Source organism: Anabrus simplex, chromosome 1, assembly GCF_040414725.1.
Source record: "Anabrus simplex isolate iqAnaSimp1 chromosome 1, ASM4041472v1, whole genome shotgun sequence".
NCBI classification, from domain to species: domain Eukaryota; kingdom Metazoa; phylum Arthropoda; class Insecta; order Orthoptera; family Tettigoniidae; genus Anabrus; species Anabrus simplex.
In genome coordinates this window covers 1,316,396,641-1,316,423,536 of record NC_090265.1, presented here as the reverse complement: position 1 = coordinate 1,316,423,536, position 26,896 = coordinate 1,316,396,641, and the positions used below count along the sequence as shown (strand labels likewise).

At 36.9% G+C, this 26,896-nt stretch overlaps 1 protein-coding gene across 1 annotated transcript in view; it reads right to left on the bottom strand.

The window, feature by feature from the left end:
- Window positions 1-26,896, bottom strand: part of Mpc1 (mitochondrial pyruvate carrier) — a 128,389-nt gene that overhangs the window by 56,540 nt on the left and 44,953 nt on the right. The window contains exon 2 of the mRNA XM_067137725.2: window positions 19,866-19,966. Within this exon, the coding sequence (XP_066993826.1) occupies window positions 19,866-19,966 (101 nt within the window). The remainder of the gene's footprint in view (window positions 1-19,865; window positions 19,967-26,896) is intronic.

Genomic DNA, 26,896 nt, shown 5'->3' with positions numbered 1-26,896 from the left:
TTATCCCAAAATACACAAAGAACATATTCCAATGAGACCCATTATTAACTACAGAGCAAGCCCAACCTATAAACTTTCGCAATTTATTCAACGATTTCTAAAAAGCACTACGTATTCTTAGCTAATAAAACAGTACAGAACTCAAAAATCATTGAATCTAACCTAAAAAGTCATAGCAATCTAAGCACTTTGGAAATAGAAGAGTTCATTAAATTACTTAATTTTGCCATTAGTAAAAACTACTTTAAATTCCATGATACTATCTATCAGCAACAGGGTTTACCAATGGGATCTCCCGCTTCTGGTATAATTGCCGAAATTTACATAGACTATTTAGAGCACACATTCATCAACAAAATAGACCATATATTTTTTTGGTGTAGATTTGTTGATGACATCTTTATCATCCTCGACAATAGGTCCACAAATGAAACTGATATATTAGATAAACTCAATACAATAGATACCCATATAAAATTTACCATGGAATCCGAAAACAATCACAAACTGAACTACCTGGACATAACGACAACTAGACATGATGACCACCTTTCTTACAGAATATACAGAAAACCCACGCATACCTCAAATACAATTAAAATGGATTCCGTTCACCCCAACATACACAAAAGAGCAGCCTACTATAGCATGATACACAGAGCGTTCAATATACCGTTAACAAAAGAAGATCTAAACAAAGAATTACAATTAATTCATGACATAGCTAAAAACAATGGATTCAAGAAAGACATGGTTAACAAAATCATTCACAAAATAAAATCCCAACCCAAAACCAAACTAACAAAAGTAAACGAACCCAAGAAAGACTATGCACTATTCACTTTCAACAATGTACACATATACCCCATAACTAACATTTTTAAACAACATAACCTAAGAATAGCATTCAGAACTACACACAATAGTACCAACATCATACACAATGTCAGGACAATCAACAGCAACAACAAATACAACCACTCAGGGGTATACCGCATCAAATGTAATAACTGCGAGACCAGCTATATCGGACGTACCGGTAGAAACTTCCTAACCCGATATAACAAACACATAAATGCAGTGAAACACAATCATTTTTCCTCAATAGGACAACATGTCGCAGACTATAAACACAGCTTCACAAACATCGATAACGATATGCAAATCCTAAACATAAACCCCAAAGGCCCCCTGCTCAATATAACAGAAGAATTCTACATCACTTTGGATCAGTACACCAATCCAAATTACAACATAAATGAAATCACAGAAAAAACTAACATCATCTTCAATACAGTTATCCCCGCCTTAAAAAACCCTTACCTTAAGTTAATCGATAAACAGAATGCAACAAGCAACAGGAAAACACCAAACAACACACCCAGCTCCATCCCTACCCCTACAACAACAACTCTCCCTACCCCTCCTTTCCTTCCCCTCACAGCAGCTAGCATAAGCCCAAGAAGAACACGAAGTAGTAAATTACAAGCTCGCATGTCAAACACAACTCAGCTATACCAACAACAGTAAGTACATATTCCAATTCACACACATAACCCTTAGACATTCCTCCGCACAATATCACTTATAACTCAATCTTATCTTCCACAGATTAACATAACATCATTGCACAGCTACAAATGGGAAAGGAGCCACTACTTTGAAACCAATGTCACCCAAATTTACGGACGCCAATAAGAAAACATGAATTGGTTCTTATAAAAGGGCAACACACACAGCAGAGCTGAACATATTTTACTTGAATTTCATCCATACATTTGGCACCCTTTTTAAATTGAAAGTGTTTTATCTCACATACGCACAGGAAGACAAAACTTTTATCCATGCAATTTTACAAACTCTAAGAATAGCAGCTGAAGTGTACAACTGTGAATAAGACTTAAATACGGAAGTTAGTCGATGTATTGACCACCAAGCAAGAACGAATGTTCATGTACATGAAGTGTTTTTATGTATTGTTTTTATCTTGTACATATATATAAGTTAGTTTAGGAAAAGACGTGTTTTATACACTAGTTTTAAGACCTTCAACATTTTAGACATACAGTTGCAATATTGCACAGAATGACATATACGCCAGCTCACGCTAAGACGTGCCCCATTTGTATGTAATTAAATGTACATCATCATCATATGGCATTCCTTCAATACCACAATCTTAATCAAAGCTTCATTATATTAATATGTATATATGGTTCAGCTGAAGATGACCTTGAATATGAGGTCGAAACCGGTCCTGTAGTTTAATGTATGCAATAAATAAGTATTGATTGGTGGAAATCCTCTCCTATTTTTAATTGTGCAATTGTCAGTACGGAAATGAAGATTATAGATTACGATATCGTAGCCAACCAGGCAAAATGGAACGCACATAGATTTCGAAACTTAAAGATCAAACTAACGAATGCGATTAAGAGCATTGTTTTTCTGAAGGAATGTCTAAAAAATGACTTAACACCTAAATTCCTGAGAAAATATAACAATAAACACAGACACACCAAACAAACTCAAAATACGCAAAAAAGAACAAACAAAATCTGGCTGAAAGAAGAAATAAAGTTTTTATACCGTAAAAAACAACATCTTAACAACGAACTATACCGAATACATTTAAAGGCATCTAACGAGTTACCACATAGCTATTGGGATAATTTTCAGCAGATCACGACAGAAAAAATCAGGAACTTAGCCACCAAAAAACAGAATACACTAAATAAGAAGTTAGAAGCACTTAAACAACCATCCAAACCAAACCCAAAAACCGAAACTCCGAACACGAACTCTGCCACTTTTCCCAATGAAATCACTGAACACAAATTCCACCCACCCGTAAAAAATCTCACAAATACGTCTTTTAACGAAATGGAAACTGTTATCTTGAGCAAGGGACCCAAGCACAATTGGGGTAACACATCAACTTTCCAGAACATTACAACTACTATCACCGAAATAGAAAACGCCATACAGAAAATCCCACATGAGCTACGAGACGAAGTCAGATATGATATTAAAAAAAGGCTCCCACAATATATTGACAAAATTCACAGTAACTCCCAAAATAATAAATCAACCAACAAAGTACACATAAACAAACTCAAAGACAAGATAAAACAGAATAATCTACTAATAACGAAAGCCGATAAGGGCAATACCACAGTTATTATTGACAAAGACCAATACATATTGAAAACCAAAGAATGTTTTCAAGATAACACTTTCCTCATCAAACGTAAAGACCCGACCAATAACATACAAAGGAACCTCAAAACCTTATTAAAAAATACACCCTTTCTTTTAACAGAAGTAGAATCCTCTAAACTTATAGCAATGAATCCTCAAATACCTACTGCTAAAGCTTATCCCAAAATACACAAAGAACATATTCCAATGAGACCCATTATTAACTACAGAGCAAGCCCAACCTATAAACTTTCGCAATTTATTCAACGATTTCTAAAAAGCACTACGTATTCTTAGCTAATAAAACAGTACAGAACTCAAAAATCATTGAATCTAACCTAAAAAGTCATAGCAATCTAAGCACTTTGGAAATAGAAGAGTTCATTAAATTACTTAATTTTGCCATTAGTAAAAACTACTTTAAATTCCATGATACTATCTATCAGCAACAGGGTTTACCAATGGGATCTCCCGCTTCTGGTATAATTGCCGAAATTTACATAGACTATTTAGAGCACACATTCATCAACAAAATAGACCATATATTTTTTTGGTGTAGATTTGTTGATGACATCTTTATCATCCTCGACAATAGGTCCACAAATGAAACTGATATATTAGATAAACTCAATACAATAGATACCCATATAAAATTTACCATGGAATCCGAAAACAATCACAAACTGAACTACCTGGACATAACGACAACTAGACATGATGACCACCTTTCTTACAGAATATACAGAAAACCCACGCATACCTCAAATACAATTAAAATGGATTCCGTTCACCCCAACATACACAAAAGAGCAGCCTACTATAGCATGATACACAGAGCGTTCAATATACCGTTAACAAAAGAAGATCTAAACAAAGAATTACAATTAATTCATGACATAGCTAAAAACAATGGATTCAAGAAAGACATGGTTAACAAAATCATTCACAAAATAAAATCCCAACCCAAAACCAAACTAACAAAAGTAAACGAACCCAAGAAAGACTATGCACTATTCACTTTCAACAATGTACACATATACCCCATAACTAACATTTTTAAACAACATAACCTAAGAATAGCATTCAGAACTACACACAATAGTACCAACATCATACACAATGTCAGGACAATCAACAGCAACAACAAATACAACCACTCAGGGGTATACCGCATCAAATGTAATAACTGCGAGACCAGCTATATCGGACGTACCGGTAGAAACTTCCTAACCCGATATAACAAACACATAAATGCAGTGAAACACAATCATTTTTCCTCAATAGGACAACATGTCGCAGACTATAAACACAGCTTCACAAACATCGATAACGATATGCAAATCCTAAACATAAACCCCAAAGGCCCCCTGCTCAATATAACAGAAGAATTCTACATCACTTTGGATCAGTACACCAATCCAAATTACAACATAAATGAAATCACAGAAAAAACTAACATCATCTTCAATACAGTTATCCCCGCCTTAAAAAACCCTTACCTTAAGTTAATCGATAAACAGAATGCAACAAGCAACAGGAAAACACCAAACAACACACCCAGCTCCATCCCTACCCCTACAACAACAACTCTCCCTACCCCTCCTTTCCTTCCCCTCACAGCAGCTAGCATAAGCCCAAGAAGAACACGAAGTAGTACATTACAAGCTCGCATGTCAAACACAACTCAGCTATACCAACAACAGTAAGTACATATTCCAATTCACACACATAACCCTTAGACATTCCTCCGCACAATATCACTTATAACTCAATCTTATCTTCCACAGATTAACATAACATCATTGCACAGCTACAAATGGGAAAGGAGCCACTACTTTGAAACCAATGTCACCCAAATTTACGGACGCCAATAAGAAAACATGAATTGGTTCTTATAAAAGGGCAACACACACAGCAGAGCTGAACATATTTTACTTGAATTTCATCCATACATTTGGCACCCTTTTTAAATTGAAAGTGTTTTATCTCACATACGCACAGGAAGACAAAACTTTTATCCATGCAATTTTACAAACTCTAAGAATAGCAGCTGAAGTGTACAACTGTGAATAAGACTTAAATACGGAAGTTAGTCGATGTATTGACCACCAAGCAAGAACGAATGTTCATGTACATGAAGTGTTTTTATGTATTGTTTTTATCTTGTACATATATATAAGTTAGTTTAGGAAAAGACGTGTTTTATACACTAGTTTTAAGACCTTCAACATTTTAGACATACAGTTGCAATATTGCACAGAATGACATATACGCCAGCTCACGCTAAGACGTGCCCCATTTGTATGTAATTAAATGTACATCATCATCATATGGCATTCCTTCAATACCACAATCTTAATCAAAGCTTCATTATATTAATATGTATATATGGTTCAGCTGAAGATGACCTTGAATATGAGGTCGAAACCGGTCCTGTAGTTTAATGTATGCAATAAATAAGTATTGATTGGTGGAAATCCTCTCCTATTTTTAATTGTGCAATTGTCAGTACGGAAATGAAGATTATAGATTACGATATCGTAGCCAACCAGGCAAAATGGAACGCACATAGATTTCGAAACTTAAAGATCAAACTAACGAATGCGATTAAGAGCATTGTTTTTCTGAAGGAATGTCTAAAAAATGACTTAACACCTAAATTCCTGAGAAAATATAACAATAAACACAGACACACCAAACAAACTCAAAATACGCAAAAAAGAACAAACAAAATCTGGCTGAAAGAAGAAATAAAGTTTTTATACCGTAAAAAACAACATCTTAACAACGAACTATACCGAATACATTTAAAGGCATCTAACGAGTTACCACATAGCTATTGGGATAATTTTCAGCAGATCACGACAGAAAAAATCAGGAACTTAGCCACCAAAAAACAGAATACACTAAATAAGAAGTTAGAAGCACTTAAACAACCATCCAAACCAAACCCAAAAACCGAAACTCCGAACACGAACTCTGCCACTTTTCCCAATGAAATCACTGAACACAAATTCCACCCACCCGTAAAAAATCTCACAAATACGTCTTTTAACGAAATGGAAACTGTTATCTTGAGCAAGGGACCCAAGCACAATTGGGGTAACACATCAACTTTCCAGAACATTACAACTACTATCACCGAAATAGAAAACGCCATACAGAAAATCCCACATGAGCTACGAGACGAAGTCAGATATGATATTAAAAAAAGGCTCCCACAATATATTGACAAAATTCACAGTAACTCCCAAAATAATAAATCAACCAACAAAGTACACATAAACAAACTCAAAGACAAGATAAAACAGAATAATCTACTAATAACGAAAGCCGATAAGGGCAATACCACAGTTATTATTGACAAAGACCAATACATATTGAAAACCAAAGAATGTTTTCAAGATAACACTTTCCTCATCAAACGTAAAGACCCGACCAATAACATACAAAGGAACCTCAAAACCTTATTAAAAAATACACCCTTTCTTTTAACAGAAGTAGAATCCTCTAAACTTATAGCAATGAATCCTCAAATACCTACTGCTAAAGCTTATCCCAAAATACACAAAGAACATATTCCAATGAGACCCATTATTAACTACAGAGCAAGCCCAACCTATAAACTTTCGCAATTTATTCAACGATTTCTAAAAAGCACTACGTATTCTTAGCTAATAAAACAGTACAGAACTCAAAAATCATTGAATCTAACCTAAAAAGTCATAGCAATCTAAGCACTTTGGAAATAGAAGAGTTCATTAAATTACTTAATTTTGCCATTAGTAAAAACTACTTTAAATTCCATGATACTATCTATCAGCAACAGGGTTTACCAATGGGATCTCCCGCTTCTGGTATAATTGCCGAAATTTACATAGACTATTTAGAGCACACATTCATCAACAAAATAGACCATATATTTTTTTGGTGTAGATTTGTTGATGACATCTTTATCATCCTCGACAATAGGTCCACAAATGAAACTGATATATTAGATAAACTCAATACAATAGATACCCATATAAAATTTACCATGGAATCCGAAAACAATCACAAACTGAACTACCTGGACATAACGACAACTAGACATGATGACCACCTTTCTTACAGAATATACAGAAAACCCACGCATACCTCAAATACAATTAAAATGGATTCCGTTCACCCCAACATACACAAAAGAGCAGCCTACTATAGCATGATACACAGAGCGTTCAATATACCGTTAACAAAAGAAGATCTAAACAAAGAATTACAATTAATTCATGACATAGCTAAAAACAATGGATTCAAGAAAGACATGGTTAACAAAATCATTCACAAAATAAAATCCCAACCCAAAACCAAACTAACAAAAGTAAACGAACCCAAGAAAGACTATGCACTATTCACTTTCAACAATGTACACATATACCCCATAACTAACATTTTTAAACAACATAACCTAAGAATAGCATTCAGAACTACACACAATAGTACCAACATCATACACAATGTCAGGACAATCAACAGCAACAACAAATACAACCACTCAGGGGTATACCGCATCAAATGTAATAACTGCGAGACCAGCTATATCGGACGTACCGGTAGAAACTTCCTAACCCGATATAACAAACACATAAATGCAGTGAAACACAATCATTTTTCCTCAATAGGACAACATGTCGCAGACTATAAACACAGCTTCACAAACATCGATAACGATATGCAAATCCTAAACATAAACCCCAAAGGCCCCCTGCTCAATATAACAGAAGAATTCTACATCACTTTGGATCAGTACACCAATCCAAATTACAACATAAATGAAATCACAGAAAAAACTAACATCATCTTCAATACAGTTATCCCCGCCTTAAAAAACCCTTACCTTAAGTTAATCGATAAACAGAATGCAACAAGCAACAGGAAAACACCAAACAACACACCCAGCTCCATCCCTACCCCTACAACAACAACTCTCCCTACCCCTCCTTTCCTTCCCCTCACAGCAGCTAGCATAAGCCCAAGAAGAACACGAAGTAGTACATTACAAGCTCGCATGTCAAACACAACTCAGCTATACCAACAACAGTAAGTACATATTCCAATTCACACACATAACCCTTAGACATTCCTCCGCACAATATCACTTATAACTCAATCTTATCTTCCACAGATTAACATAACATCATTGCACAGCTACAAATGGGAAAGGAGCCACTACTTTGAAACCAATGTCACCCAAATTTACGGACGCCAATAAGAAAACATGAATTGGTTCTTATAAAAGGGCAACACACACAGCAGAGCTGAACATATTTTACTTGAATTTCATCCATACATTTGGCACCCTTTTTAAATTGAAAGTGTTTTATCTCACATACGCACAGGAAGACAAAACTTTTATCCATGCAATTTTACAAACTCTAAGAATAGCAGCTGAAGTGTACAACTGTGAATAAGACTTAAATACGGAAGTTAGTCGATGTATTGACCACCAAGCAAGAACGAATGTTCATGTACATGAAGTGTTTTTATGTATTGTTTTTATCTTGTACATATATATAAGTTAGTTTAGGAAAAGACGTGTTTTATACACTAGTTTTAAGACCTTCAACATTTTAGACATACAGTTGCAATATTGCACAGAATGACATATACGCCAGCTCACGCTAAGACGTGCCCCATTTGTATGTAACTAAATGTACATCATCATCATATGGCATTCCTTCAATACCACAATCTTAATCAAAGCTTCATTATATTAATATATATATATGGTTCAGCTGAAGATGACCTTGAATATGAGGTCGAAACCGGTCCTGTAGTTTAATGTATGCAATAAATAAGTATTGATTGGTGGAAATCCTCTCCTATTTTTAATTGTTCATAATTTACCTTACTCTTTACATGACGGAGAAATTTACAATTTTCTGCTGGTACCATGCTCTGCATTGAGTGACCGACAGACCGACAACGAACCTACAGGTTACCATGGCAACGTCTCTGACTGCATGTCAGCAGGGAAGTAACGTATTGCCATTTTCCTCATCATGCTTTTAAATTCGTGGTTGTTCCTTAGGTAGAAGGCAACAGAGGCGTCAATCGGCCTATCTGCAGGATATTGGCGGAATATCGTTGGATGTTATAATCGCCTTCGAACAGATTAAGTAATAACACCATTAGTCATCATCTTATTATTTGTTTACCTAGGAATCAATGGACCTAAATTTCTCCTCTGTTACCGCTTTATTATATCCATAACTCACACTAGCATAATTTATTGAGGGGCATTTGATTTTCCAATACATTAACTTGGCATTTACATATTTGTCGTTATCCGGCTGTCCTCAATTATAATCCATTTTCTATTACTTTCAACTTTCTTAACTGTATTATTTTCTTCCTTAATTACGCCGTATGTACGCGAGTGCTACAAACTACTGGATGTATTTCCACCAATACTCATATTTAGAATACACCTGTCCTTGATAGGTTTTAGGGCAAATATTGTTTCTAAATCCCTGAACTGACTGGGGGTTTATATGAAACCGAAACAGTGATTTTGCACTTCCACAAAATATACACAACCAACGTTAATTTAAATCTACCTGCCTTGGTAGAAATTAATTTCTAAACCTTTTTTCTCATGTGCATCATTTCGATACGAGGATTAATAAGGGAGATATCACTAACGGACCGTTTTTTTTTTGTACAAGTCCCATCGGACTTAACTCACGAGCGGATGCGTGTAAAGTGTATTCCTTACAACTTGAAAACTACTGAAGACATTCGAACCAAAATTCATATTTAGCATCCACCTGTCCAAAGGTAGGTTTTAAACGTAAATAACATTTCATGTTCCGGAATGGACTGGCGGTTTATAGGGAACCGAAATGGTGATTTTACTCTTCCACAATATATACAGAACAAGACCAACCTGACTGGAAATCGACCAAACGTGATGGAATTCCACCTCTAAACCTTTTTTTCATGTGCATTTTTTCGTCAGGAGGATTAATAAGGGAGATATCATGAATGGTCAGTTTTGCAGGTTAAGTCCAGCGGACATAGCCAAAAAGGTGTTTTACATGGAGCAGATTCCTTATCTACATAAATCAAATCGTAACGACTGTGTGCCTCTACACTGACTATTTTGGCGAAATTTTCGTACAGCTTTCCGTTTAAGGGGTAATAATGACCATCTGCATAATTTTTGGTTTAGTTTCCTGAAAGTCCTAATTTTTACCCCCCTCGCCCAAAATCCAGATTGCGGCATAATCTGCCAGAAGAAAAAGAAGATAATTGAAATTTGACAAAATTATACGTTTTAGCCTGTAACGAACGGAAAACATCCAAGATCATTAAATTTCTCACTTTTTATCCCCGAAGAATATCGAAATATGCAGGCAATTTTAATGATGGTGCAGACCTTCGGAAATTCCTATCACATAACAGATTGCACAATCTCCGTTCAATTTGGAATGATCTACAACCTTGGTCTTATGACTTTTTGCCATATCTGTATCCCTTTTACGTTTGATTTTTCTCTATTAATGGATGTTAAGTCAATTTGGAATTTTCACATGCATAATTCATACCTTCGATTACTTATATGAAATACAGAATCATCAAACTCTTCACGAAAATTGGCCCACCCAGTAGCTATATATGAGCCAAATGCTATGTATGTAGCTGTCACATAATTATCCGAAAATTAATGTAATGTGCGATAATCTTACAAGAACGTTACCCTGTTCCACGTTTCTAACTCAATCTGACCCAAGAATAGATGACATATCATAGGACCAGCCATTTAGGCCACTAAATCCGGCGTGTCTTATGGTATAATCCTTTGTCGATATGACGTACGTTTAGTAGCAGTTAATCTGTAAATGAAGGTCTTCAATATTGTAAACACGCATATACTTTCGTATGTCGATCTATATATATTCACTGATGTTGATTTGTAGCGATCGAGAAAGGGTGGGTCTGCTATTGTAATCAGTACTCCCCACACCGACTTTTTAGACTGGCAGTATGAAAGGGTTCCTTCTCCAACTCCTGTGTAACTGTCATTAGTAAGGAAGGTCTACAATTGTAATGAATAGTTCACTTCTCGATTTGACTTGCAGAAGGCAAGTGAGCATGCAGTTTTGTTTAAAACTCCCCTACCCGATTGTGTTTGGCAGTAGGCAAGGGTGCCCGCCATTATAAAGAAATGTCCTCATCTAAAATGTGACTGGCATTAGGCATAGTGGCCTGCTATTTTGATGGAAACTCACCAACTTGGTGTGACTGGCAGTAAGCTGGCTGGAAGTAGGAAAATGGGCCTGGCATTATAATAACTGCACAACTCAATTTCGAGTGATAGTAGGGTAATTGCCTGCCATTATAATAAAAACTGTAATCTGTCTGGAAGTAGGAAAGGGGGGCTACCATTTTAACGAAAACTCCCCAAATCGATTCTGTCCGCATAGTAGGCAATGGGGCCTGCAATTATAATGTAAACTTCCCAACTCGATTGTGAATGGCAGTAGGCAAGTGAGCCTGTCGTTATATCACAAATCCATAACAAACACTTTACATTGGAAACAACGTACGGGGACCTCCCCATGCTCTTTCTCGGATAACGCTAAGAGACATGCAATTTTAAAACAATCTTATTTACTGCATGCACACTATTTACTTCGATATTCGAATACAATGTAGAATACCGTAGCGAAGCACGGGTACATTCGCTAGTATGAAGATAAATTTGGAATTCAAGAGGACAAACTAGGGCAAATATTCATTTATAGGAAGGGGAGTTAGGGATTGGAATAACTTACCAAGGGAGACGTTCAATAAATTTCCAATTTCTTTGAAATCATTTAGGAAAAGGCTAGGAAAGCAACAGATAGGGAATCTGCCACCTGGGCGACTGCCCTAAATGCAGATCAATATTGAATGAATATTGATTGATTGATTGATTGAATTTTAATGTTTATCTCCTACTAAGCCCAAGTTATTAAGGCATGTCACCAAAGATTCTGTATTTTATGATATTCTAGTAGAATAAGTTTAAGTTTGTCAAAAAATGGTTTAAAAGTTCTAGAGTCGTTATTTACAAACATAACCATTCTTCGAGAATCATATTTAGCTGATCCTGTCACAAGTTCAATTATCAAATCAACGAGATCTTTGAATCTTTATAGACTTTTATACTTAAAGGATATAAAACCTTTTTTTACCAGATCTCATTGCAAAGAAATTTTCAAATTTAGTTCTTAAGATTGAATTTTACCTCTTTCAAAGATGTTACACATGCTGCTTGTTTTAAATATTTTAGAACAACTCATTCTACCACAATTCTAATGTATCTCTCCTACTAAGCCCAAGTTATTAAGGCATGTCACCAAAGATTATGTATTTTATGATATTCTAGTAGAGTAAGTTTAAGTTTGTCAAAAAATGGTTTAATAGTTCTTAAGTCATTATTTACGAACATAACCATTCTTCGAGACTCAGATTTGGCTGATGATGCTCTGTAAGGGAGCGAAACATGTCCCACAAATAACTTTTTAATTAATGAAGATATTTTAAATGTGACAACGTTATAATGTATTAACAGGTGGATTATAATAAAACTTTGTCATAGCCACCTACAACCGCAACAACATAAATGAAGCCTCGCTTATTTCTGAAAATACGGATGGAAATATACATACAGTTGTCACATAGTTGCATGACATTAATGTAACAAATAACTCTAAACCACCTAACATTCCCTGGCCTGAACATTTCTTACATATTGCAAAGCATCCTGCAATTTATGTTGGGGATTTTAACAGTCACCATGGACTCTGGAAGTACTCCAAAAATGATGAAAATGGTAGTATGCTCATGAAATGGGCGAAGGAAAATGACCTCCATTTAATTTTTGATGCTAAACACAAGGGCACATTTAGATCAGCTGCAAGGAACAAAGATACAAATCCAGACCTCTGTTTTGTAAGCTCTAATAAAAGTGGTCTTCCTGAAAACATCACGAGATAAGTGATTAGTGAATTTCCACACAGCCAACATAAGCCCATCCTAATTGAAATTGGTATCACAATCCCTGTAATTAGATCAACACCACATTCTCGTTGGAATTTTCGTAAAGCTGACCGGACCAATTTCACAGCAGAAATTGATACGTGCATCTGATGGATTCCTTCTAAATCTAACAACTATTGGTGTTTTGCTGGTGCAATTAATGGAACAGCTAAGAAGTTCATTCCAAGAGGTTACTGCAAAGAATATATCCCTGGATGGAATGAAGAAAGTGAGGCACTATATCAAGACTTTCAACGATGTGGAGATCCTAACACAGCAACCGAGCTTCTGTCCAGTCTGGACTCATCTCGAAGGCATAAGTGGATAGAAACAGTTGAGAGGATAGATTTTACTCGCTCTAGCAGAGAAACTTCTCTTCTCGGAAAATTAGGAGGAAGCCCACCAGTATGCAGAGAACAGGCTGAAGCTACATCAAATCAAATTGCCTCTCACATCATTACAAGTCACGAGTTCCAGGTGACAAGAAACACACCAAATATATTAGACAACTTCAAGTCTTGAAGTCAACAGCATCTCAGTCTTCTGAATATGCAAATCCCTTCACAGTATCCTAGACTGATACAGCACTGAAAGATCTAAAACCATTTAAAGCTCCTGGCTTTGATGGAATTCATCCCGAGTTCTTGATCAATCTGGGACAAAATGCAAAGAAATGGCTGGCAACATTTTTCACAGACATTTTACTAACTGGACACATGCCATTGGAGTTCATTCGCACATGTAATAGAGACCTATGGTGTTTCGCACATTGCAGTGCCATTTACAGGCAACGCAAACGTATGGTGTTCATCACATACGTGTACTAACCACAGGGACCCACACTATCCCGTGGTGTTCCTCACAGAGTGGGTACTAATCATAGGCAAGCCAGACCCATGGTGTCTCCTAAAGTTGTACTTATCACAGGTACTGTAGAAGCTGGCACCGCACTCTGTTGCTACTAATCACAAACCTATTTGGTACCTAACGTATTAGTACTACGCGCGAGTAAAAGCAACCCATGGTGTTCCCTATGTGGTGGTAGTAATTACAAGTAGTATCATGGTTCTAATTTGATCACCCCTTGGTCGCCCCTTGCAACAGGCAGGGGATACTGTGAGTGTATTCATCTGCATCCTCCACCCACAGGGGGTTGTGCGTTTGGTCCACGAGAGGTATTTTATTTCCCTCAAGTCCGCCGGCAAGCCGGTTAGGACACCCCTATCTACCACCTGGGACGCGCCACGTGGGAGTATCACTTCACCCCCTGCTATGCCAACGTAGTAGGTTCGCGGCCGTCTCTGCTTTATTCGGCACAAATTTCACATGCACCGACAGATATCTGAAACTGGGATGCAGTGCTGAAATACCAATGTCTAATCGTTTGATCAATCCTTTAACCCTCAGCACAGCAAGGAGTTTTATTTTCATTTGTTTCATCCCTTAACTCTCCACAAAATAAAGTGCTTCCCTCTCTATTTTTTTTTTTTTTTTTTTTTCTGTCAGTGAACCCTGCATTCAAACCTCAGTAGGACCATGTTTGACAGGCAATGCATTAATATATGTTTTTATACTTACTTCTACACTAGCGCTGATTACCAAAATTATTTTGTCCTTTAAATCAATCAATCAATCAATCAATCAATCAATCAATCAATCAATCAATCAATCAATCAATCAATCAATCAACTGCACACTTACTAGGTAGGCTACGCAATATACAACTGGTCTAAATATCCCTATACTTCATGTGAGATATCAGCAGCAGCATCGATTTGTTTACGTAGAGATTATACACGGTGAGCACTGCTATTCTCTTATCATTTGACTCCCTCCCTTCTCGCCCTGCCAACAGGTATTCATGCTTGGATTTTGTAACAACTTTCCTACAACTACAGCAGACTTAGTTTGCCACTCCTGCCTTAAGACATTCACTTTCAGTTTTAAATTTAGAGAGAGTTGACCATTTCTTTGCACATGTTGCTTAGAACAGTCTTCTATCACCAGTTTAAAGTAGTGATGGGCAGTCTGAGACAGGGTCTCGAGATTTCCTGAGACTAGCGCAGGCAATGTTTCTAGCGAGAAATTTCGAGAGAGCTCAAGAGCGTTGTCCCCACGAGCAGCATGTTGCAGGAGTACAGGTAGGCGGAGCTGAATGTTGTTTGTGCTGAGTATGTGAATAGCCAACTACGGGCCTTCTCCATTCGTTAAATATGTGTCAAGAAGTGACTAGGGCATTTCTTTCATTTCTACCAAGGTCTATCTTGACACCGTATAACTTATTTATAAAGGATCAAATTCAGGCATTGTATGCAGTGGTAAGTACACGAATGAGTAGGCTAAATACAGAAACTGATGACTACTGTAGGTACACCTATCTGTATACAAGAGGTGTGCATTATTCAAACTCGAGACAGGGCAAGATGCGCCTAGCTGCATATGCAACCACCATTATGCATGAGTGAAACATGTAATGTAAAATGCCTCAGTTTGCTCCAATTCTTTTGATGTTTCTTTACATCGTTATCAGAACCCACATTCAATATCATATGACCACTACTTTTGTTTACAGATATTTTGGTGACAAAGGAAATAATTCTTTACAATGTTATAGAGTATTTGCATAATAATTAGGTACTTCGGTATATGACTGTGCATTGTGTAATTGTGTCTAACTGTACACTACAACTTTAAGACGATGTCTGAAATGCACAGCAAATCGAGGTAACGCTTTCGCATAGCACAGCCCGTATTTAAAGCAAACCTGATGTGCAATGTCATGGGACTGCTACGAGCACCACGCTAATGCGATTTGCGGGAAATTTGAATCAACGTCATCTTTCAGATGTATAAACATACCTACCAACATTCGTTAATATAGCACAACTCTTTCTTGGTGTTTGGATACTTTTTTCCGCCAGTGTATTAACGAGTGTATTTTCAGTGCTAAGAATAACAAAGTCTCGCAGGAGCGTGTAGTCAACCTGCCGCAATACTACCTTGTTCATCGTACAGCCAGCATAGGGTCAAGGACAGGTTCAGTCGTATGCACTGGAAACTTCCATCTGCTATCTTCTAAACCAATTGAGATATCGATTTAGAAACAATGGCATCTTATAGAACATATGTGAACGTCTCCTCATGCTAATTTCTCCAAAATCGATTAACAGATTACGGAGATATTCAAGATAATAATAAAATATTATTATCAGAGCTAGATTTGAATAAAAGGCTATAGCTCCAGGGCCTGTTACTTCAGTTCACACCAGCAACACGACGATGTTGGTTCGCCGCATGGTATGGAGTCAGCCTGCAGGGCGAGATTATGTTCAAATGACGTGTGAGTTGCGGAATATTGAATAATTCCAGCGTTACGGTGCTTACAAACTTTCAGTAAGTAGAACCTCGTTGAGGAACTTATAAATATTGAAGAGTGTGATTCTAAGACTTCTATAACTAATATTTATGCGTATAGATTCCAAGTGAACTTGACTTAAACATTAACATTACGATGTTAATAACAGAATACTCAGATATTCAGATACTTTACTTTTTGCACTACATGTGTTTAATAATTCACTTAAACATTATATCAAATGCAGTAGTTGAAAGTGATATGTTTTTTCTGCAAACAGACTTCTTCTATAATAATAATAATAATAATAATAATAATAATAATAATAATAATAATAATAATAATAATAATAATTGCTTTACATAGAATGTAGTAATCAACAAATTAATCTAAAAAGCCACCTGATCGATACTTTATTTCTTTTGCCTTTGGCAAACTTAAAAATACATTAACAAACACAGTACATGTTTCGACCACTTAGTGGTCATCTTCAACTGTATATAAAAAATCTTAGATGATAACATTTAAAAGCAAGCACATTGGATCTTAAAACTATATCCCTTGGGAATCTAAAAACTATTGTTCTAGATGCTTTAAATGAAATGGAAGATGGGGGTGGGGGGGTTGGGGGTAAGGAGATTTATGTGAATGATACTTAAATTACAGTATCGTTTACAATTGTGTTTAAAAAACTTAAATGATGAAAAACATATTTAAAATATTTAAAAGCGTCTATGGTAAAATTCTTTTTGATAACGTTAGGTGGCGTGAATAAAAAGTTTGTGTTTGTAATAATCTTCAGGCATTTGTGAGAAAATAATAACTTAATTAAAATTCGCGTCTGTGGTGATGTTAAACACTTTGTTTTTAATAAACATACTTTAAAATATTCTAAAGTGTCTATGGTAAGGCACTTATTCAAAAACACTTGTGCTTGAATGAAAGTTTATGTCATATGCACCAGTCTTCAGGTATTTGTTGTTTATATTTAATAACTTCCTTGAGTGATATTCTTGTGGTTAAAAGGCCGTGTTGACTGTTTAACTTCCGAGAATTTGTAGGTCACTACGAACATTCAGCTTTTTACAATAAATTATAACTAATTCTAAGAGTGCAGTTATTTCATCAGACGTTCTATTTTTTAATGCCAATAAGAATAAACTGTGTTGTGACGAGTTCCACTGAACAGTATAATAATAATAATAATAATAATAATAATAATAATAATAATAATAATAATAATAATAATAATAATAATAATAATAATGAACAGTGCATATTTTAATTTGGTAGAAAGACTACACAAGTGATAGAATTCAAACTTTATATTTTTCCTGTGGAAAGCCACCACAAGTTCCACAAGCGCAACTTATTTTTCAAATCTATGTTTTGGGTTCCAAGTCAGAACCGAGTAAACGATTACAATTCACAAAAATCAGATGTGGTTGCATGGTTTGGTTGCCGCCCACGAGGGATCATGTTTCCATGGCTGGGTCGCTGTCCATCAAGGAGGATCTATGGGAACAACTTCACTGTAACCAGCACAATTGTAAGGTGAACCTTATTTGTATAAATTCAGTTTAAAGAATTTGGAACTCATTGTAGTTATGACCCCTCTCTGTACCCAGCTCCAGGTCTACACCCAGTGTGCCCTGCGATAAAATATCACGACTCCCCGAAATATCTAGCCATGCCTTACTATCAAATAATTTCCTGGTACAACAGAGAGACAGAAACTTGGAAAGGAATATATAATAGGATGAACACAATGACAGGCGACAGTGGAGAACCTCTTTTCTGCTTCCTAGCTTTATCAGGATATTTGGGCTTCACAAAGGGGCCATCTTGACAGACTTGAAGTATTGTAAGTTATTAATTTCATTATGGTCTGTATTGACAATTGATCACTATTAAAGGGTAAAGAAAGGTCCACCTATTAAATACCATTAGATTAATATTATGTCTTATATTATTGAAACTAGTTTCAACCTTGCTACATTGAGTCATCTTCAGCCATGACCAAATTGGAAATACATGCATATATATATTACCACCAATAAAAAATTACAAACTGGTACATCAAGTAAAGTCTTAATCTAAAACAGTGATGAAATGTCAGATTACATATTTAAATACGGAATTAAAACAACATATTAAAACTGCTGTGAATGGTGTTGGACTATACCAATGTCCTTGAAAATGAAAACCTACAACCTGTTTTCCAGTCATTGACCGGGTCAGGGATGGAATGAATGAAGCAGATATAGGCTATTAGTACGATGGGGTCGCCACTCCCAAAGTGATTTATTAATAACTGATAGATGCTATGGAATGAGAATGGAGAGTGTTGCTGGAATGAAAGATGACAGGGAAAACCGGAGTGCCCAGAGAAAAACCTGTCTTGCCTCCGCGTTGTCCAGCACAAATCTCACATGGAGTGACCGCGATTTGAACCATGGTATCCAGCGGTGAGAGGCCGACACGCTGCCGTCTGAGCCACGGAGGCTCTACACCAATGTCGTTATAATAAATAAATATTCTTGAATCTTCATTTGATCTTGGAACTGATATTCATTGTTCCTATAGTGGACCCATTTGATTTACAAATTATGCCTTACGAATAGAATATACAAGTAACAGTTTATATAGCTCTGAAGGATACGTTCACAACTTGAATAAGAGGCCTTTCCGTCAGATGTAATGATGAAAATGAAAATCCACAGCCTGTTTCCAGTCAGTCGACTGGGTCAGGAATGGAATGAATGAAGCCACCATCTAGCGACGAGGATAGGAATTGTGCCGACTGCCGAAACCTGTTGCACTCCTCTGGGGCAATGATACATGAATGACAGATGAAATGATATTGGCAAGTGCTACTGGAATGAAATATGACAGGGAAACCGGAGTATCCAAAGAAAAACCTGTCCCACCTCAACTTTGTCCAGCACAAATCTCGCATGGAGTGACCGGGATTTGAACCACGGAACCCAGCGGTGAGAGGCCGTTGCACTGCAGCCTGAGCCACGGAGGCTCTAATATAAGAAATATAAGAAGAAAATAAGCAAAACATCCGTATCATGTTATCTAATGAAATTCAACTACTTTATCGCATCAAGTCTTTTATAAAAAGGATGAAACATTTTCATAAAGAGGTATGTGTAAATTCATAAAGTAGGATAAGGAAATCTGAACACAGACAAATTACACTAAAGCAGTTAGCAAATATTTATTAATACAGTACCAATTGTCATCTTGCCACTAATAATCTCAGGACTCTTCTGTGTATCTGCAATGGCAGCAATTGGAATTCCCCAGTTTGCGACTGGTCCCCAAAAATGTGTGCTGAAAGATGAAATTTTACATATTCAGTGATCTATACAAGTCACAGCCCTACAAAAGTCTTATTCATTTTCTATGTTATCTATGCCCAGTTTCTGGAATGGTGGGATATCTGTCCGATAGCTATTGATTTGTTACAGTTGTCGACGCGTTGCACAGCGTAATGGCAGCTAACTTATTGAACTGTTAACTCCTTCTTCCTTGATCAAGTTTCATAACTGAATAAGGAATTTATTTCAACAAATGACCATACACTCAGTGGCATGCCATCAGGGGATCTAGCAGACTAGGCTAGTCCCCTGATATTTTAATTTAAGTATTTGCAATAAACATACATGAGTAAAAATGCCGTAATTTATATTTCTCAATTTTTGCCATAAAATAACACTTGGTACTACTATTCTCACATACACTGCTGCCCAGGCGCTGACTGTAATCATTGAATAAGAATCGAAAACATTAGGTCCTTCTTGGGGGAAAGGAACATGCGAAGCTGCTTAGTGCACGTGTTGTGTTGTTCATGCGCTACGCTAGACGCTCCGTAACAAGTACATTTAATTTTAGTTTGCTTTTAACCAATGGCAGTTTTAAGGTTACTAAACTTAAATTATTGATCTCGACACTGAAACAGATCTAGTGAAACGTGAAAGTGTTACATTACCTACATATTTTGAAAATGACTAAGTTTAAAGTATAGAAGGGGTCTCGGTTGAGAAATCTAGTCCCCTGCTGCAGAACGATGGCTCAAGCAGTAGCATTACTCCCTGTGGCATTACGGCAAGTGGTAATGCAAAGAATACGAGTAGGGACCGGCAGCCTGAGGGCTGTATTGCTGTATTCTCGATCAGTTATTCGTGGTATCATTTGGAGGCCTCAGTTTTGAAGAAAAGCAACAAATAATAACCAAAAGTAGATTTACTCCAAAAATCCCCATAAAGACAAAAATTAAAGATCATAATCGTAATTTCAAAACAGACTATTATGCTTCTTCAAATCAAGAAACAAACTATACTGTTGGTCTTGCGTTTTGTTCGAAACAGAAAAGGAGTTTGGAATAACTATGGATTTTGTTACATCAGTAACTTTCACATGGCCAAAGTGCGCCACGAAAGGTGTCATTCACACCTGTTTGCATTAATTAAATTGAAAACTTTGGCAAGAACCAGAATTAATATTCAGTTGAGCGAGCAAAGAAAGTTAGATGTTTTAAAACAATGCAAAGTTTAATTCAAATCGAGAACTAATGAAATGATTGATGTTTGCTATTTGTTGGCTAAACAAGAGCTGCCACTCAGAGATTATAATGAGCGGGAAGATTCTGTCAACCAGGGAAACTACATTGAGCTAATTAAGTTACTTTCAAAATATGATACATTGGAATTTTCGTCTTCACAACACGGGAGTATTTAAAGGAAGATCCAACAGGATTCAGAACAATATTATTGGAAGTGTTAGTGACATAATTCTGGATAAGATTAAGTCAGAAATAAACCATGCATTTTTTACAGCAATAATGTTGGACATAACTACAGACATTGCAAAGCTCTCTTAACTTCCAATCGTCCTTCGATACGCGAAAGATGGCACTATTCATGAGAGATTCATTGGTTTTACAGATGTCATTAGTGATCGCACTACAACTGCTGTAAGCAATCATGTTTTTCAAATCCTCTCTCATTTCGATTATGAGCAAAAGCTTATAGCACAAAGTGATGATGGAGCTGCCACTTTTTCTGGACACATAAATGGTTTACGATCCCTTGTAAAAAACAGGTGCCCCAGCGCACCCTTCATACACTGTTATGCTCACAAATTCAATCTCGTTCTTTCCCAGTCTGTTACCCATATCAAGGAATGTAAGGTATTTTTTAAAACATTGAGAGACATTGAAAAAAATCTGCATTTGTCAAAACACGAAAAATTTTCCACATTTGTCGAAACACGTTAACACATTTGCTGAATTTGAAGTAACAAAATGATTTCCAAGTATTGCCAATATATAAAATGGAATATCAATTCCAGAAGAGTGAATGCAGTGAATGAGAACCAAACACAGCTGATAGGTTTATTTGATGGTATTGCTGAAGATCCAGACAGCTGGAACATGGAAGCTTTCATAACTGCCAAAGGCTATGTATCATCATTGAAGGATTTCAATTTTGCATTTCTACTGAGTTTTCTGCCACATTTATTTGCTCACAGAGACACTATTCAACATTGTTCAGAGTGAAACCTTGGAAGTGAAATGCTGCATCGAGAAAATAAAAGAGACAATACCTCATTTTAGAAACACAAGAAATTATTTTAAAGAGACATATAAGAAAGTAGAAGATGGTAATGTAGAACCTCCTAAGAGAAGACGTTGAAAGAATGGCCCACTAAATCCATAAATGAAATATGTGCTTCCCCACAACGAAATTATCGACACTATGGTTGGACAAATGGAGGTGGTATTTCAAGATTTCAGTGATTTGCAGTTTCTTGAGCTATTAGATTCAAAGAAATTTTAGTTCTTCAAAATTTGATTTCCTGATAACTTGTTTTTGATTCTTAAATCAAGTTATGGGAGGGTTTTTTTTTTTCAATTTTGGCAATTTGTGGAGTGAACTAATACTGATATACTACAGAGGCTCTCAGACTTTTCGAACAAGACTGTGACTGAAATGATGCAATTTTTCAAAGACACAGACTTGACAGAAGAAGTGTTTACTGAAACATATAAATGATACTGTTTTGTAACTATACCAGTCAGCACATACACTGTGGAGCACAAATTCTGTTGTTTGAAACGTGCAAAATGTCTCTTCGTAATTTGCAAAAGGAAAACGGATATTCTACACTTTCCCTGCTGTCAATTGAAAAAGAATTGCTAGATGAATTTCAAAGTTAAAAGCCCTTGTACGATGCAGTTATCGAGAAATTCCTTCAGAAAGGTGACAGGAGAATTTACACTAATATATACATATAAAATAAGAGTTTTGTCTGTACACTGCTCAGAATTTGAACAGAATGGTATTTCTTTATTGGTCACGTCCACTGTAACAAGGAAATGCACTTTTTACTTTTCCATAATTTCTGTCTGTATGTATGTACACACATCACGAGAAAACGGCTGAAGAGAATTTAATGAAAATCGGTATGTAAAGTCAGGGGATGAGCCACTACAATCTAGGCTATTTTATTCATGCTGAGTGAAATGGTAGTTTAGAGGAAGGCCTAACATTTAATTCTCAAATATTTACATTGTTAGTGGTCCTATCAGTAAACACTACATAACTAAAGTTATATAGAATTAAATATCCGATCATTTATGTTTTATACATTTTTACTGTACAGACTATAATAACACAGATATTCATGTTGTATTCTTCTTGCCAAGTCCGTATCAATGCCGAGCCACGAGAAAACGGGTTAAGATAATTTAATGAAAATCGGTAGGCCTATATAGAGTCGGGAAATAAGACACTGCAGTCTAAGCTATAAACAAATTTTACTCACCCTGGAAGAAACTGTAATTTAGGAGAAGGTATCTAAAATTTAATTTTTAAATACCTATGTTATTGGTCCTATCGAAAAGTACTACATAACAAAAGTTATAGAGAATACAATTTCGATCATGTTTTATTCATTTTTACTGTACCGACTATGATAAGAGTGGTATTTCAGAGTCGGAAGAAAACTAAATGTGAAGGCCCACAATATCGAAAGCGCATAACATTGATCAACAATAACGTTACACTGACCATTGTTTGCTGTGATATTCTTTGTCTCTTATGCTGCCACTCAACTCCGATAGATGGGATTACTGCTGCGTACCGGGTATAACAACCTGACTTGAATATTGGCGGGAAATGGCTGGGGAGTTAGAAAACTTTCTTCTTTAGCATACCATTCCTCTGGTTCATACATTTTCTGATACTGCTGGTACGTAACACACTGGTTCATTATAGTATTCCAGCTATTTGATCCCTACTCTGATGTGCTGTTTTGAACGAGCCGTATGCACACGTAAGGCAGAATCTCACTTAGAAGTAGTAGTAGTAGTAATATGACCTGGTCTAGAATTACAATTTAGGCCTATTCCAAATGATAGCAACACAATTCACTCAACACTCAACCCTGAAAAGAGCCGTTTCTTAAGGAAAGCTTCTTCCTCTTCACTTTTATGAAATTCTACATTAATTTTCTTCCAAATTAGCAGTGAAGAGGGGGTTTTTCCTGTGGCTTGGAGGAAAAATTTGCCTCAAAGTCAAATAGATTTTTCCGCCGCCAGTGTAGTGAATTGAGATTTTCCGACTCATCGGGTACTCCTATTAAACAGATGAGTAAGACGGCATAGTTCTTGCCCTGGGACTCTACACTATTCCCCCCCCCCCCCCGCCCTGCCCACCGAAATTAAAGAGTGTTCATGGCTCACGCCTACTATTAATGAAAATTCCCTAACCCAGTCTTCACATAAGAAAAGACATTTGGTGAATTCCCCATCGTGTTTCTAGGGTAACGTTAAGAGCTATGCAATTTAATATAATCTTGCTTACAACATGTACACTAACTAACCTAGAATTCTGTATAAAATGAAAAAATTCCGTAGCGAAGCACAGGTGCATCAGCTAGTACATAAATAAAGTTGGGTTTATGGTAGTTGATTTTATTTATTTGTTTATTTATATTTCTTTCTTTCTTTATCTGTTTACCCTCCAGGGTTAAGTTTCCCCTCGGACTCAAGGAGGGATTCCACCTCTACTGCCTCAAGACCAGTGACCTGGAGTGTGAGACGTTGGGCCGAGGGGATACAACTGGGGAAGATGACCAGTACCTCGCCCAGGCAACCTCACCTGCAATGCAGAACAGGGGCCTTGTAGGGGAATGGGAAGATCGGAAGGGATAGACAAGGAAGAGGGAAAGAAGCAGCTGTGGCCTTAATTTAGGTTCCATCCCAGCATTTGTCTGGAGGAGAAGTGGGAAACCACTTCGAGGATGGCTGAGGAGGAATTCAAACCCCACTCTACTCAGTTGACCTTCCGAGGCTGAGTTGACCCCATTCCCGCCATCGAACCACTTTTCAAATTTTGTGGCAGAGCCGGGAATCAAACCCAGGCTTCCTGGGGTGGCAGCCAATCACACTAACCACGACGCCACAGAGGCGGACTTATTTACATGCGATTGCTTAATTATATTTTTTATTAATTTATTAAGGTATTAATGTTGTTAAATTATGTATAGTCCGACTCGTTGGCTGAATGGTCAGCGTACTGACCTTTGCTTCAGAGGGTCCCGGGTTGGATTCCAGGCTGGGTCGGGGATTTTAACCTTCATTGGTTAATTCCAATGGCCCGGGGGCTGGGTGTTTGTGCTGTCCCCAACATCCCTGCAACTCACACACCACACATAACACTATCCTCCACCACACTAACACGCAGTTACCTACAAATGGCAGATGCCGCCCACCCTCATCGGAGGGTCTGCCTTACAAGGGCTGCACTCGCCTAGAAATAGCCACACGAAAAAAATAAAAAAATATGTATAGGACTATATTAATTCGATTTCCGCAACTTTTGACCCGTGTCTCCAAACCTAGTCCCTAGTGAGAAAGGTCATCGCACGCAACTGATTACACTTAAATTACATAATTAAGTTGAACAGAATTTTGTTAGTCCAATCCGCCTCTTAGTACAGGTCAAAACATGATATAGGCCGCAAGTCTTCTCGGACAATACACAAATACATTCCTTGTTTGGGGTGTGGAAAGTATTGTTGGTACATACTCTGTGCCTTCATCCAGTCCATATTAGTCATAGCCTGCTTGGTATAAAAAGTTTTCCTTACTTCCTCTCTTCTTGGCTTCAAGCTATCTTGTAATTGAGTGAATGCAGTTGTAGATGACAATACTAGTTTGTATCGGAGTTCTTCTGTGTAGATAAGTTCACTTGTGAACTAATAATATACTCTTGATCAAGTAAATTTAGACAGGCATGGTAGCTTTTTCATGTAAATTGCTTTCACATTTTCGATGTCTTGAAGATTTATTTTGTGATATATTCCCATATTAATTCTAGTCTGTACATGATTATTAGTGATATTTTTGCATGGAACAGCTTCAATGCTATTTCAACTGAGAGCTTGCAGAAAATCAAGATGTCATTCATTGCTATTACTGCCGCAACCACTCTATCCTTGATGTGTCTGGTAGAAGTAGTTCCTGATATCTGTATTGTAATGCCCAGATATTTAAAGTTGCTTGCGATTTGCATAGTTTCTCCTCCATTCTGATAGCAAATCTTCTCGGTTAATGTTGTTCTGCAGATTAATTCTGAATTTATTTTCCACTGTCCAAATATTCAACTAGCTGAAAGCAGTCTGTAGTTTCTCAGGTGTTCTTGATACCTTACCATGTCATCTGCATTCAAGTACTGTACTGTACTGTACATATTTACCTAGTCTCAGACCACTATACCGGGCAAGTTGGCTGTGCGCGTAGAGGCGCGCGGCTGTGAGCTTGCATCCGGGAGATAGTAGGTTCGAATCCCACTATCGGCAGCCCTGAAAATGGTTTTCCGTGGTTTCCCATTTTCACACCAGGCAAATGCTGGGGCTGTACCTTAATTAAGGCCACGGCCGCTTCCCTCCAACTCCTAGGCCTTTCCTATCCCATCGTCGTCATAAGACCTATCTGTGTCGGTGCGACGTAAAGCCCCCTAGCAGACCACTATATTGAACAGTGTGGAACTCAGTGGGTCACCCTGTAGCACTCCATTCGTCTGCGTTATCAGATTCGAGAGATGTTATCGCTTAAAGTGATGTAATTACAAGCAAGAATGTTCTTGATAATGTATATTAAAGGATTTGTATATTATATTATGGTTCATACATTAAAGGATTTGTATATTATATTATGGTTCCCAATTTTTCCCGCAGTATTTACCTATTCATCAG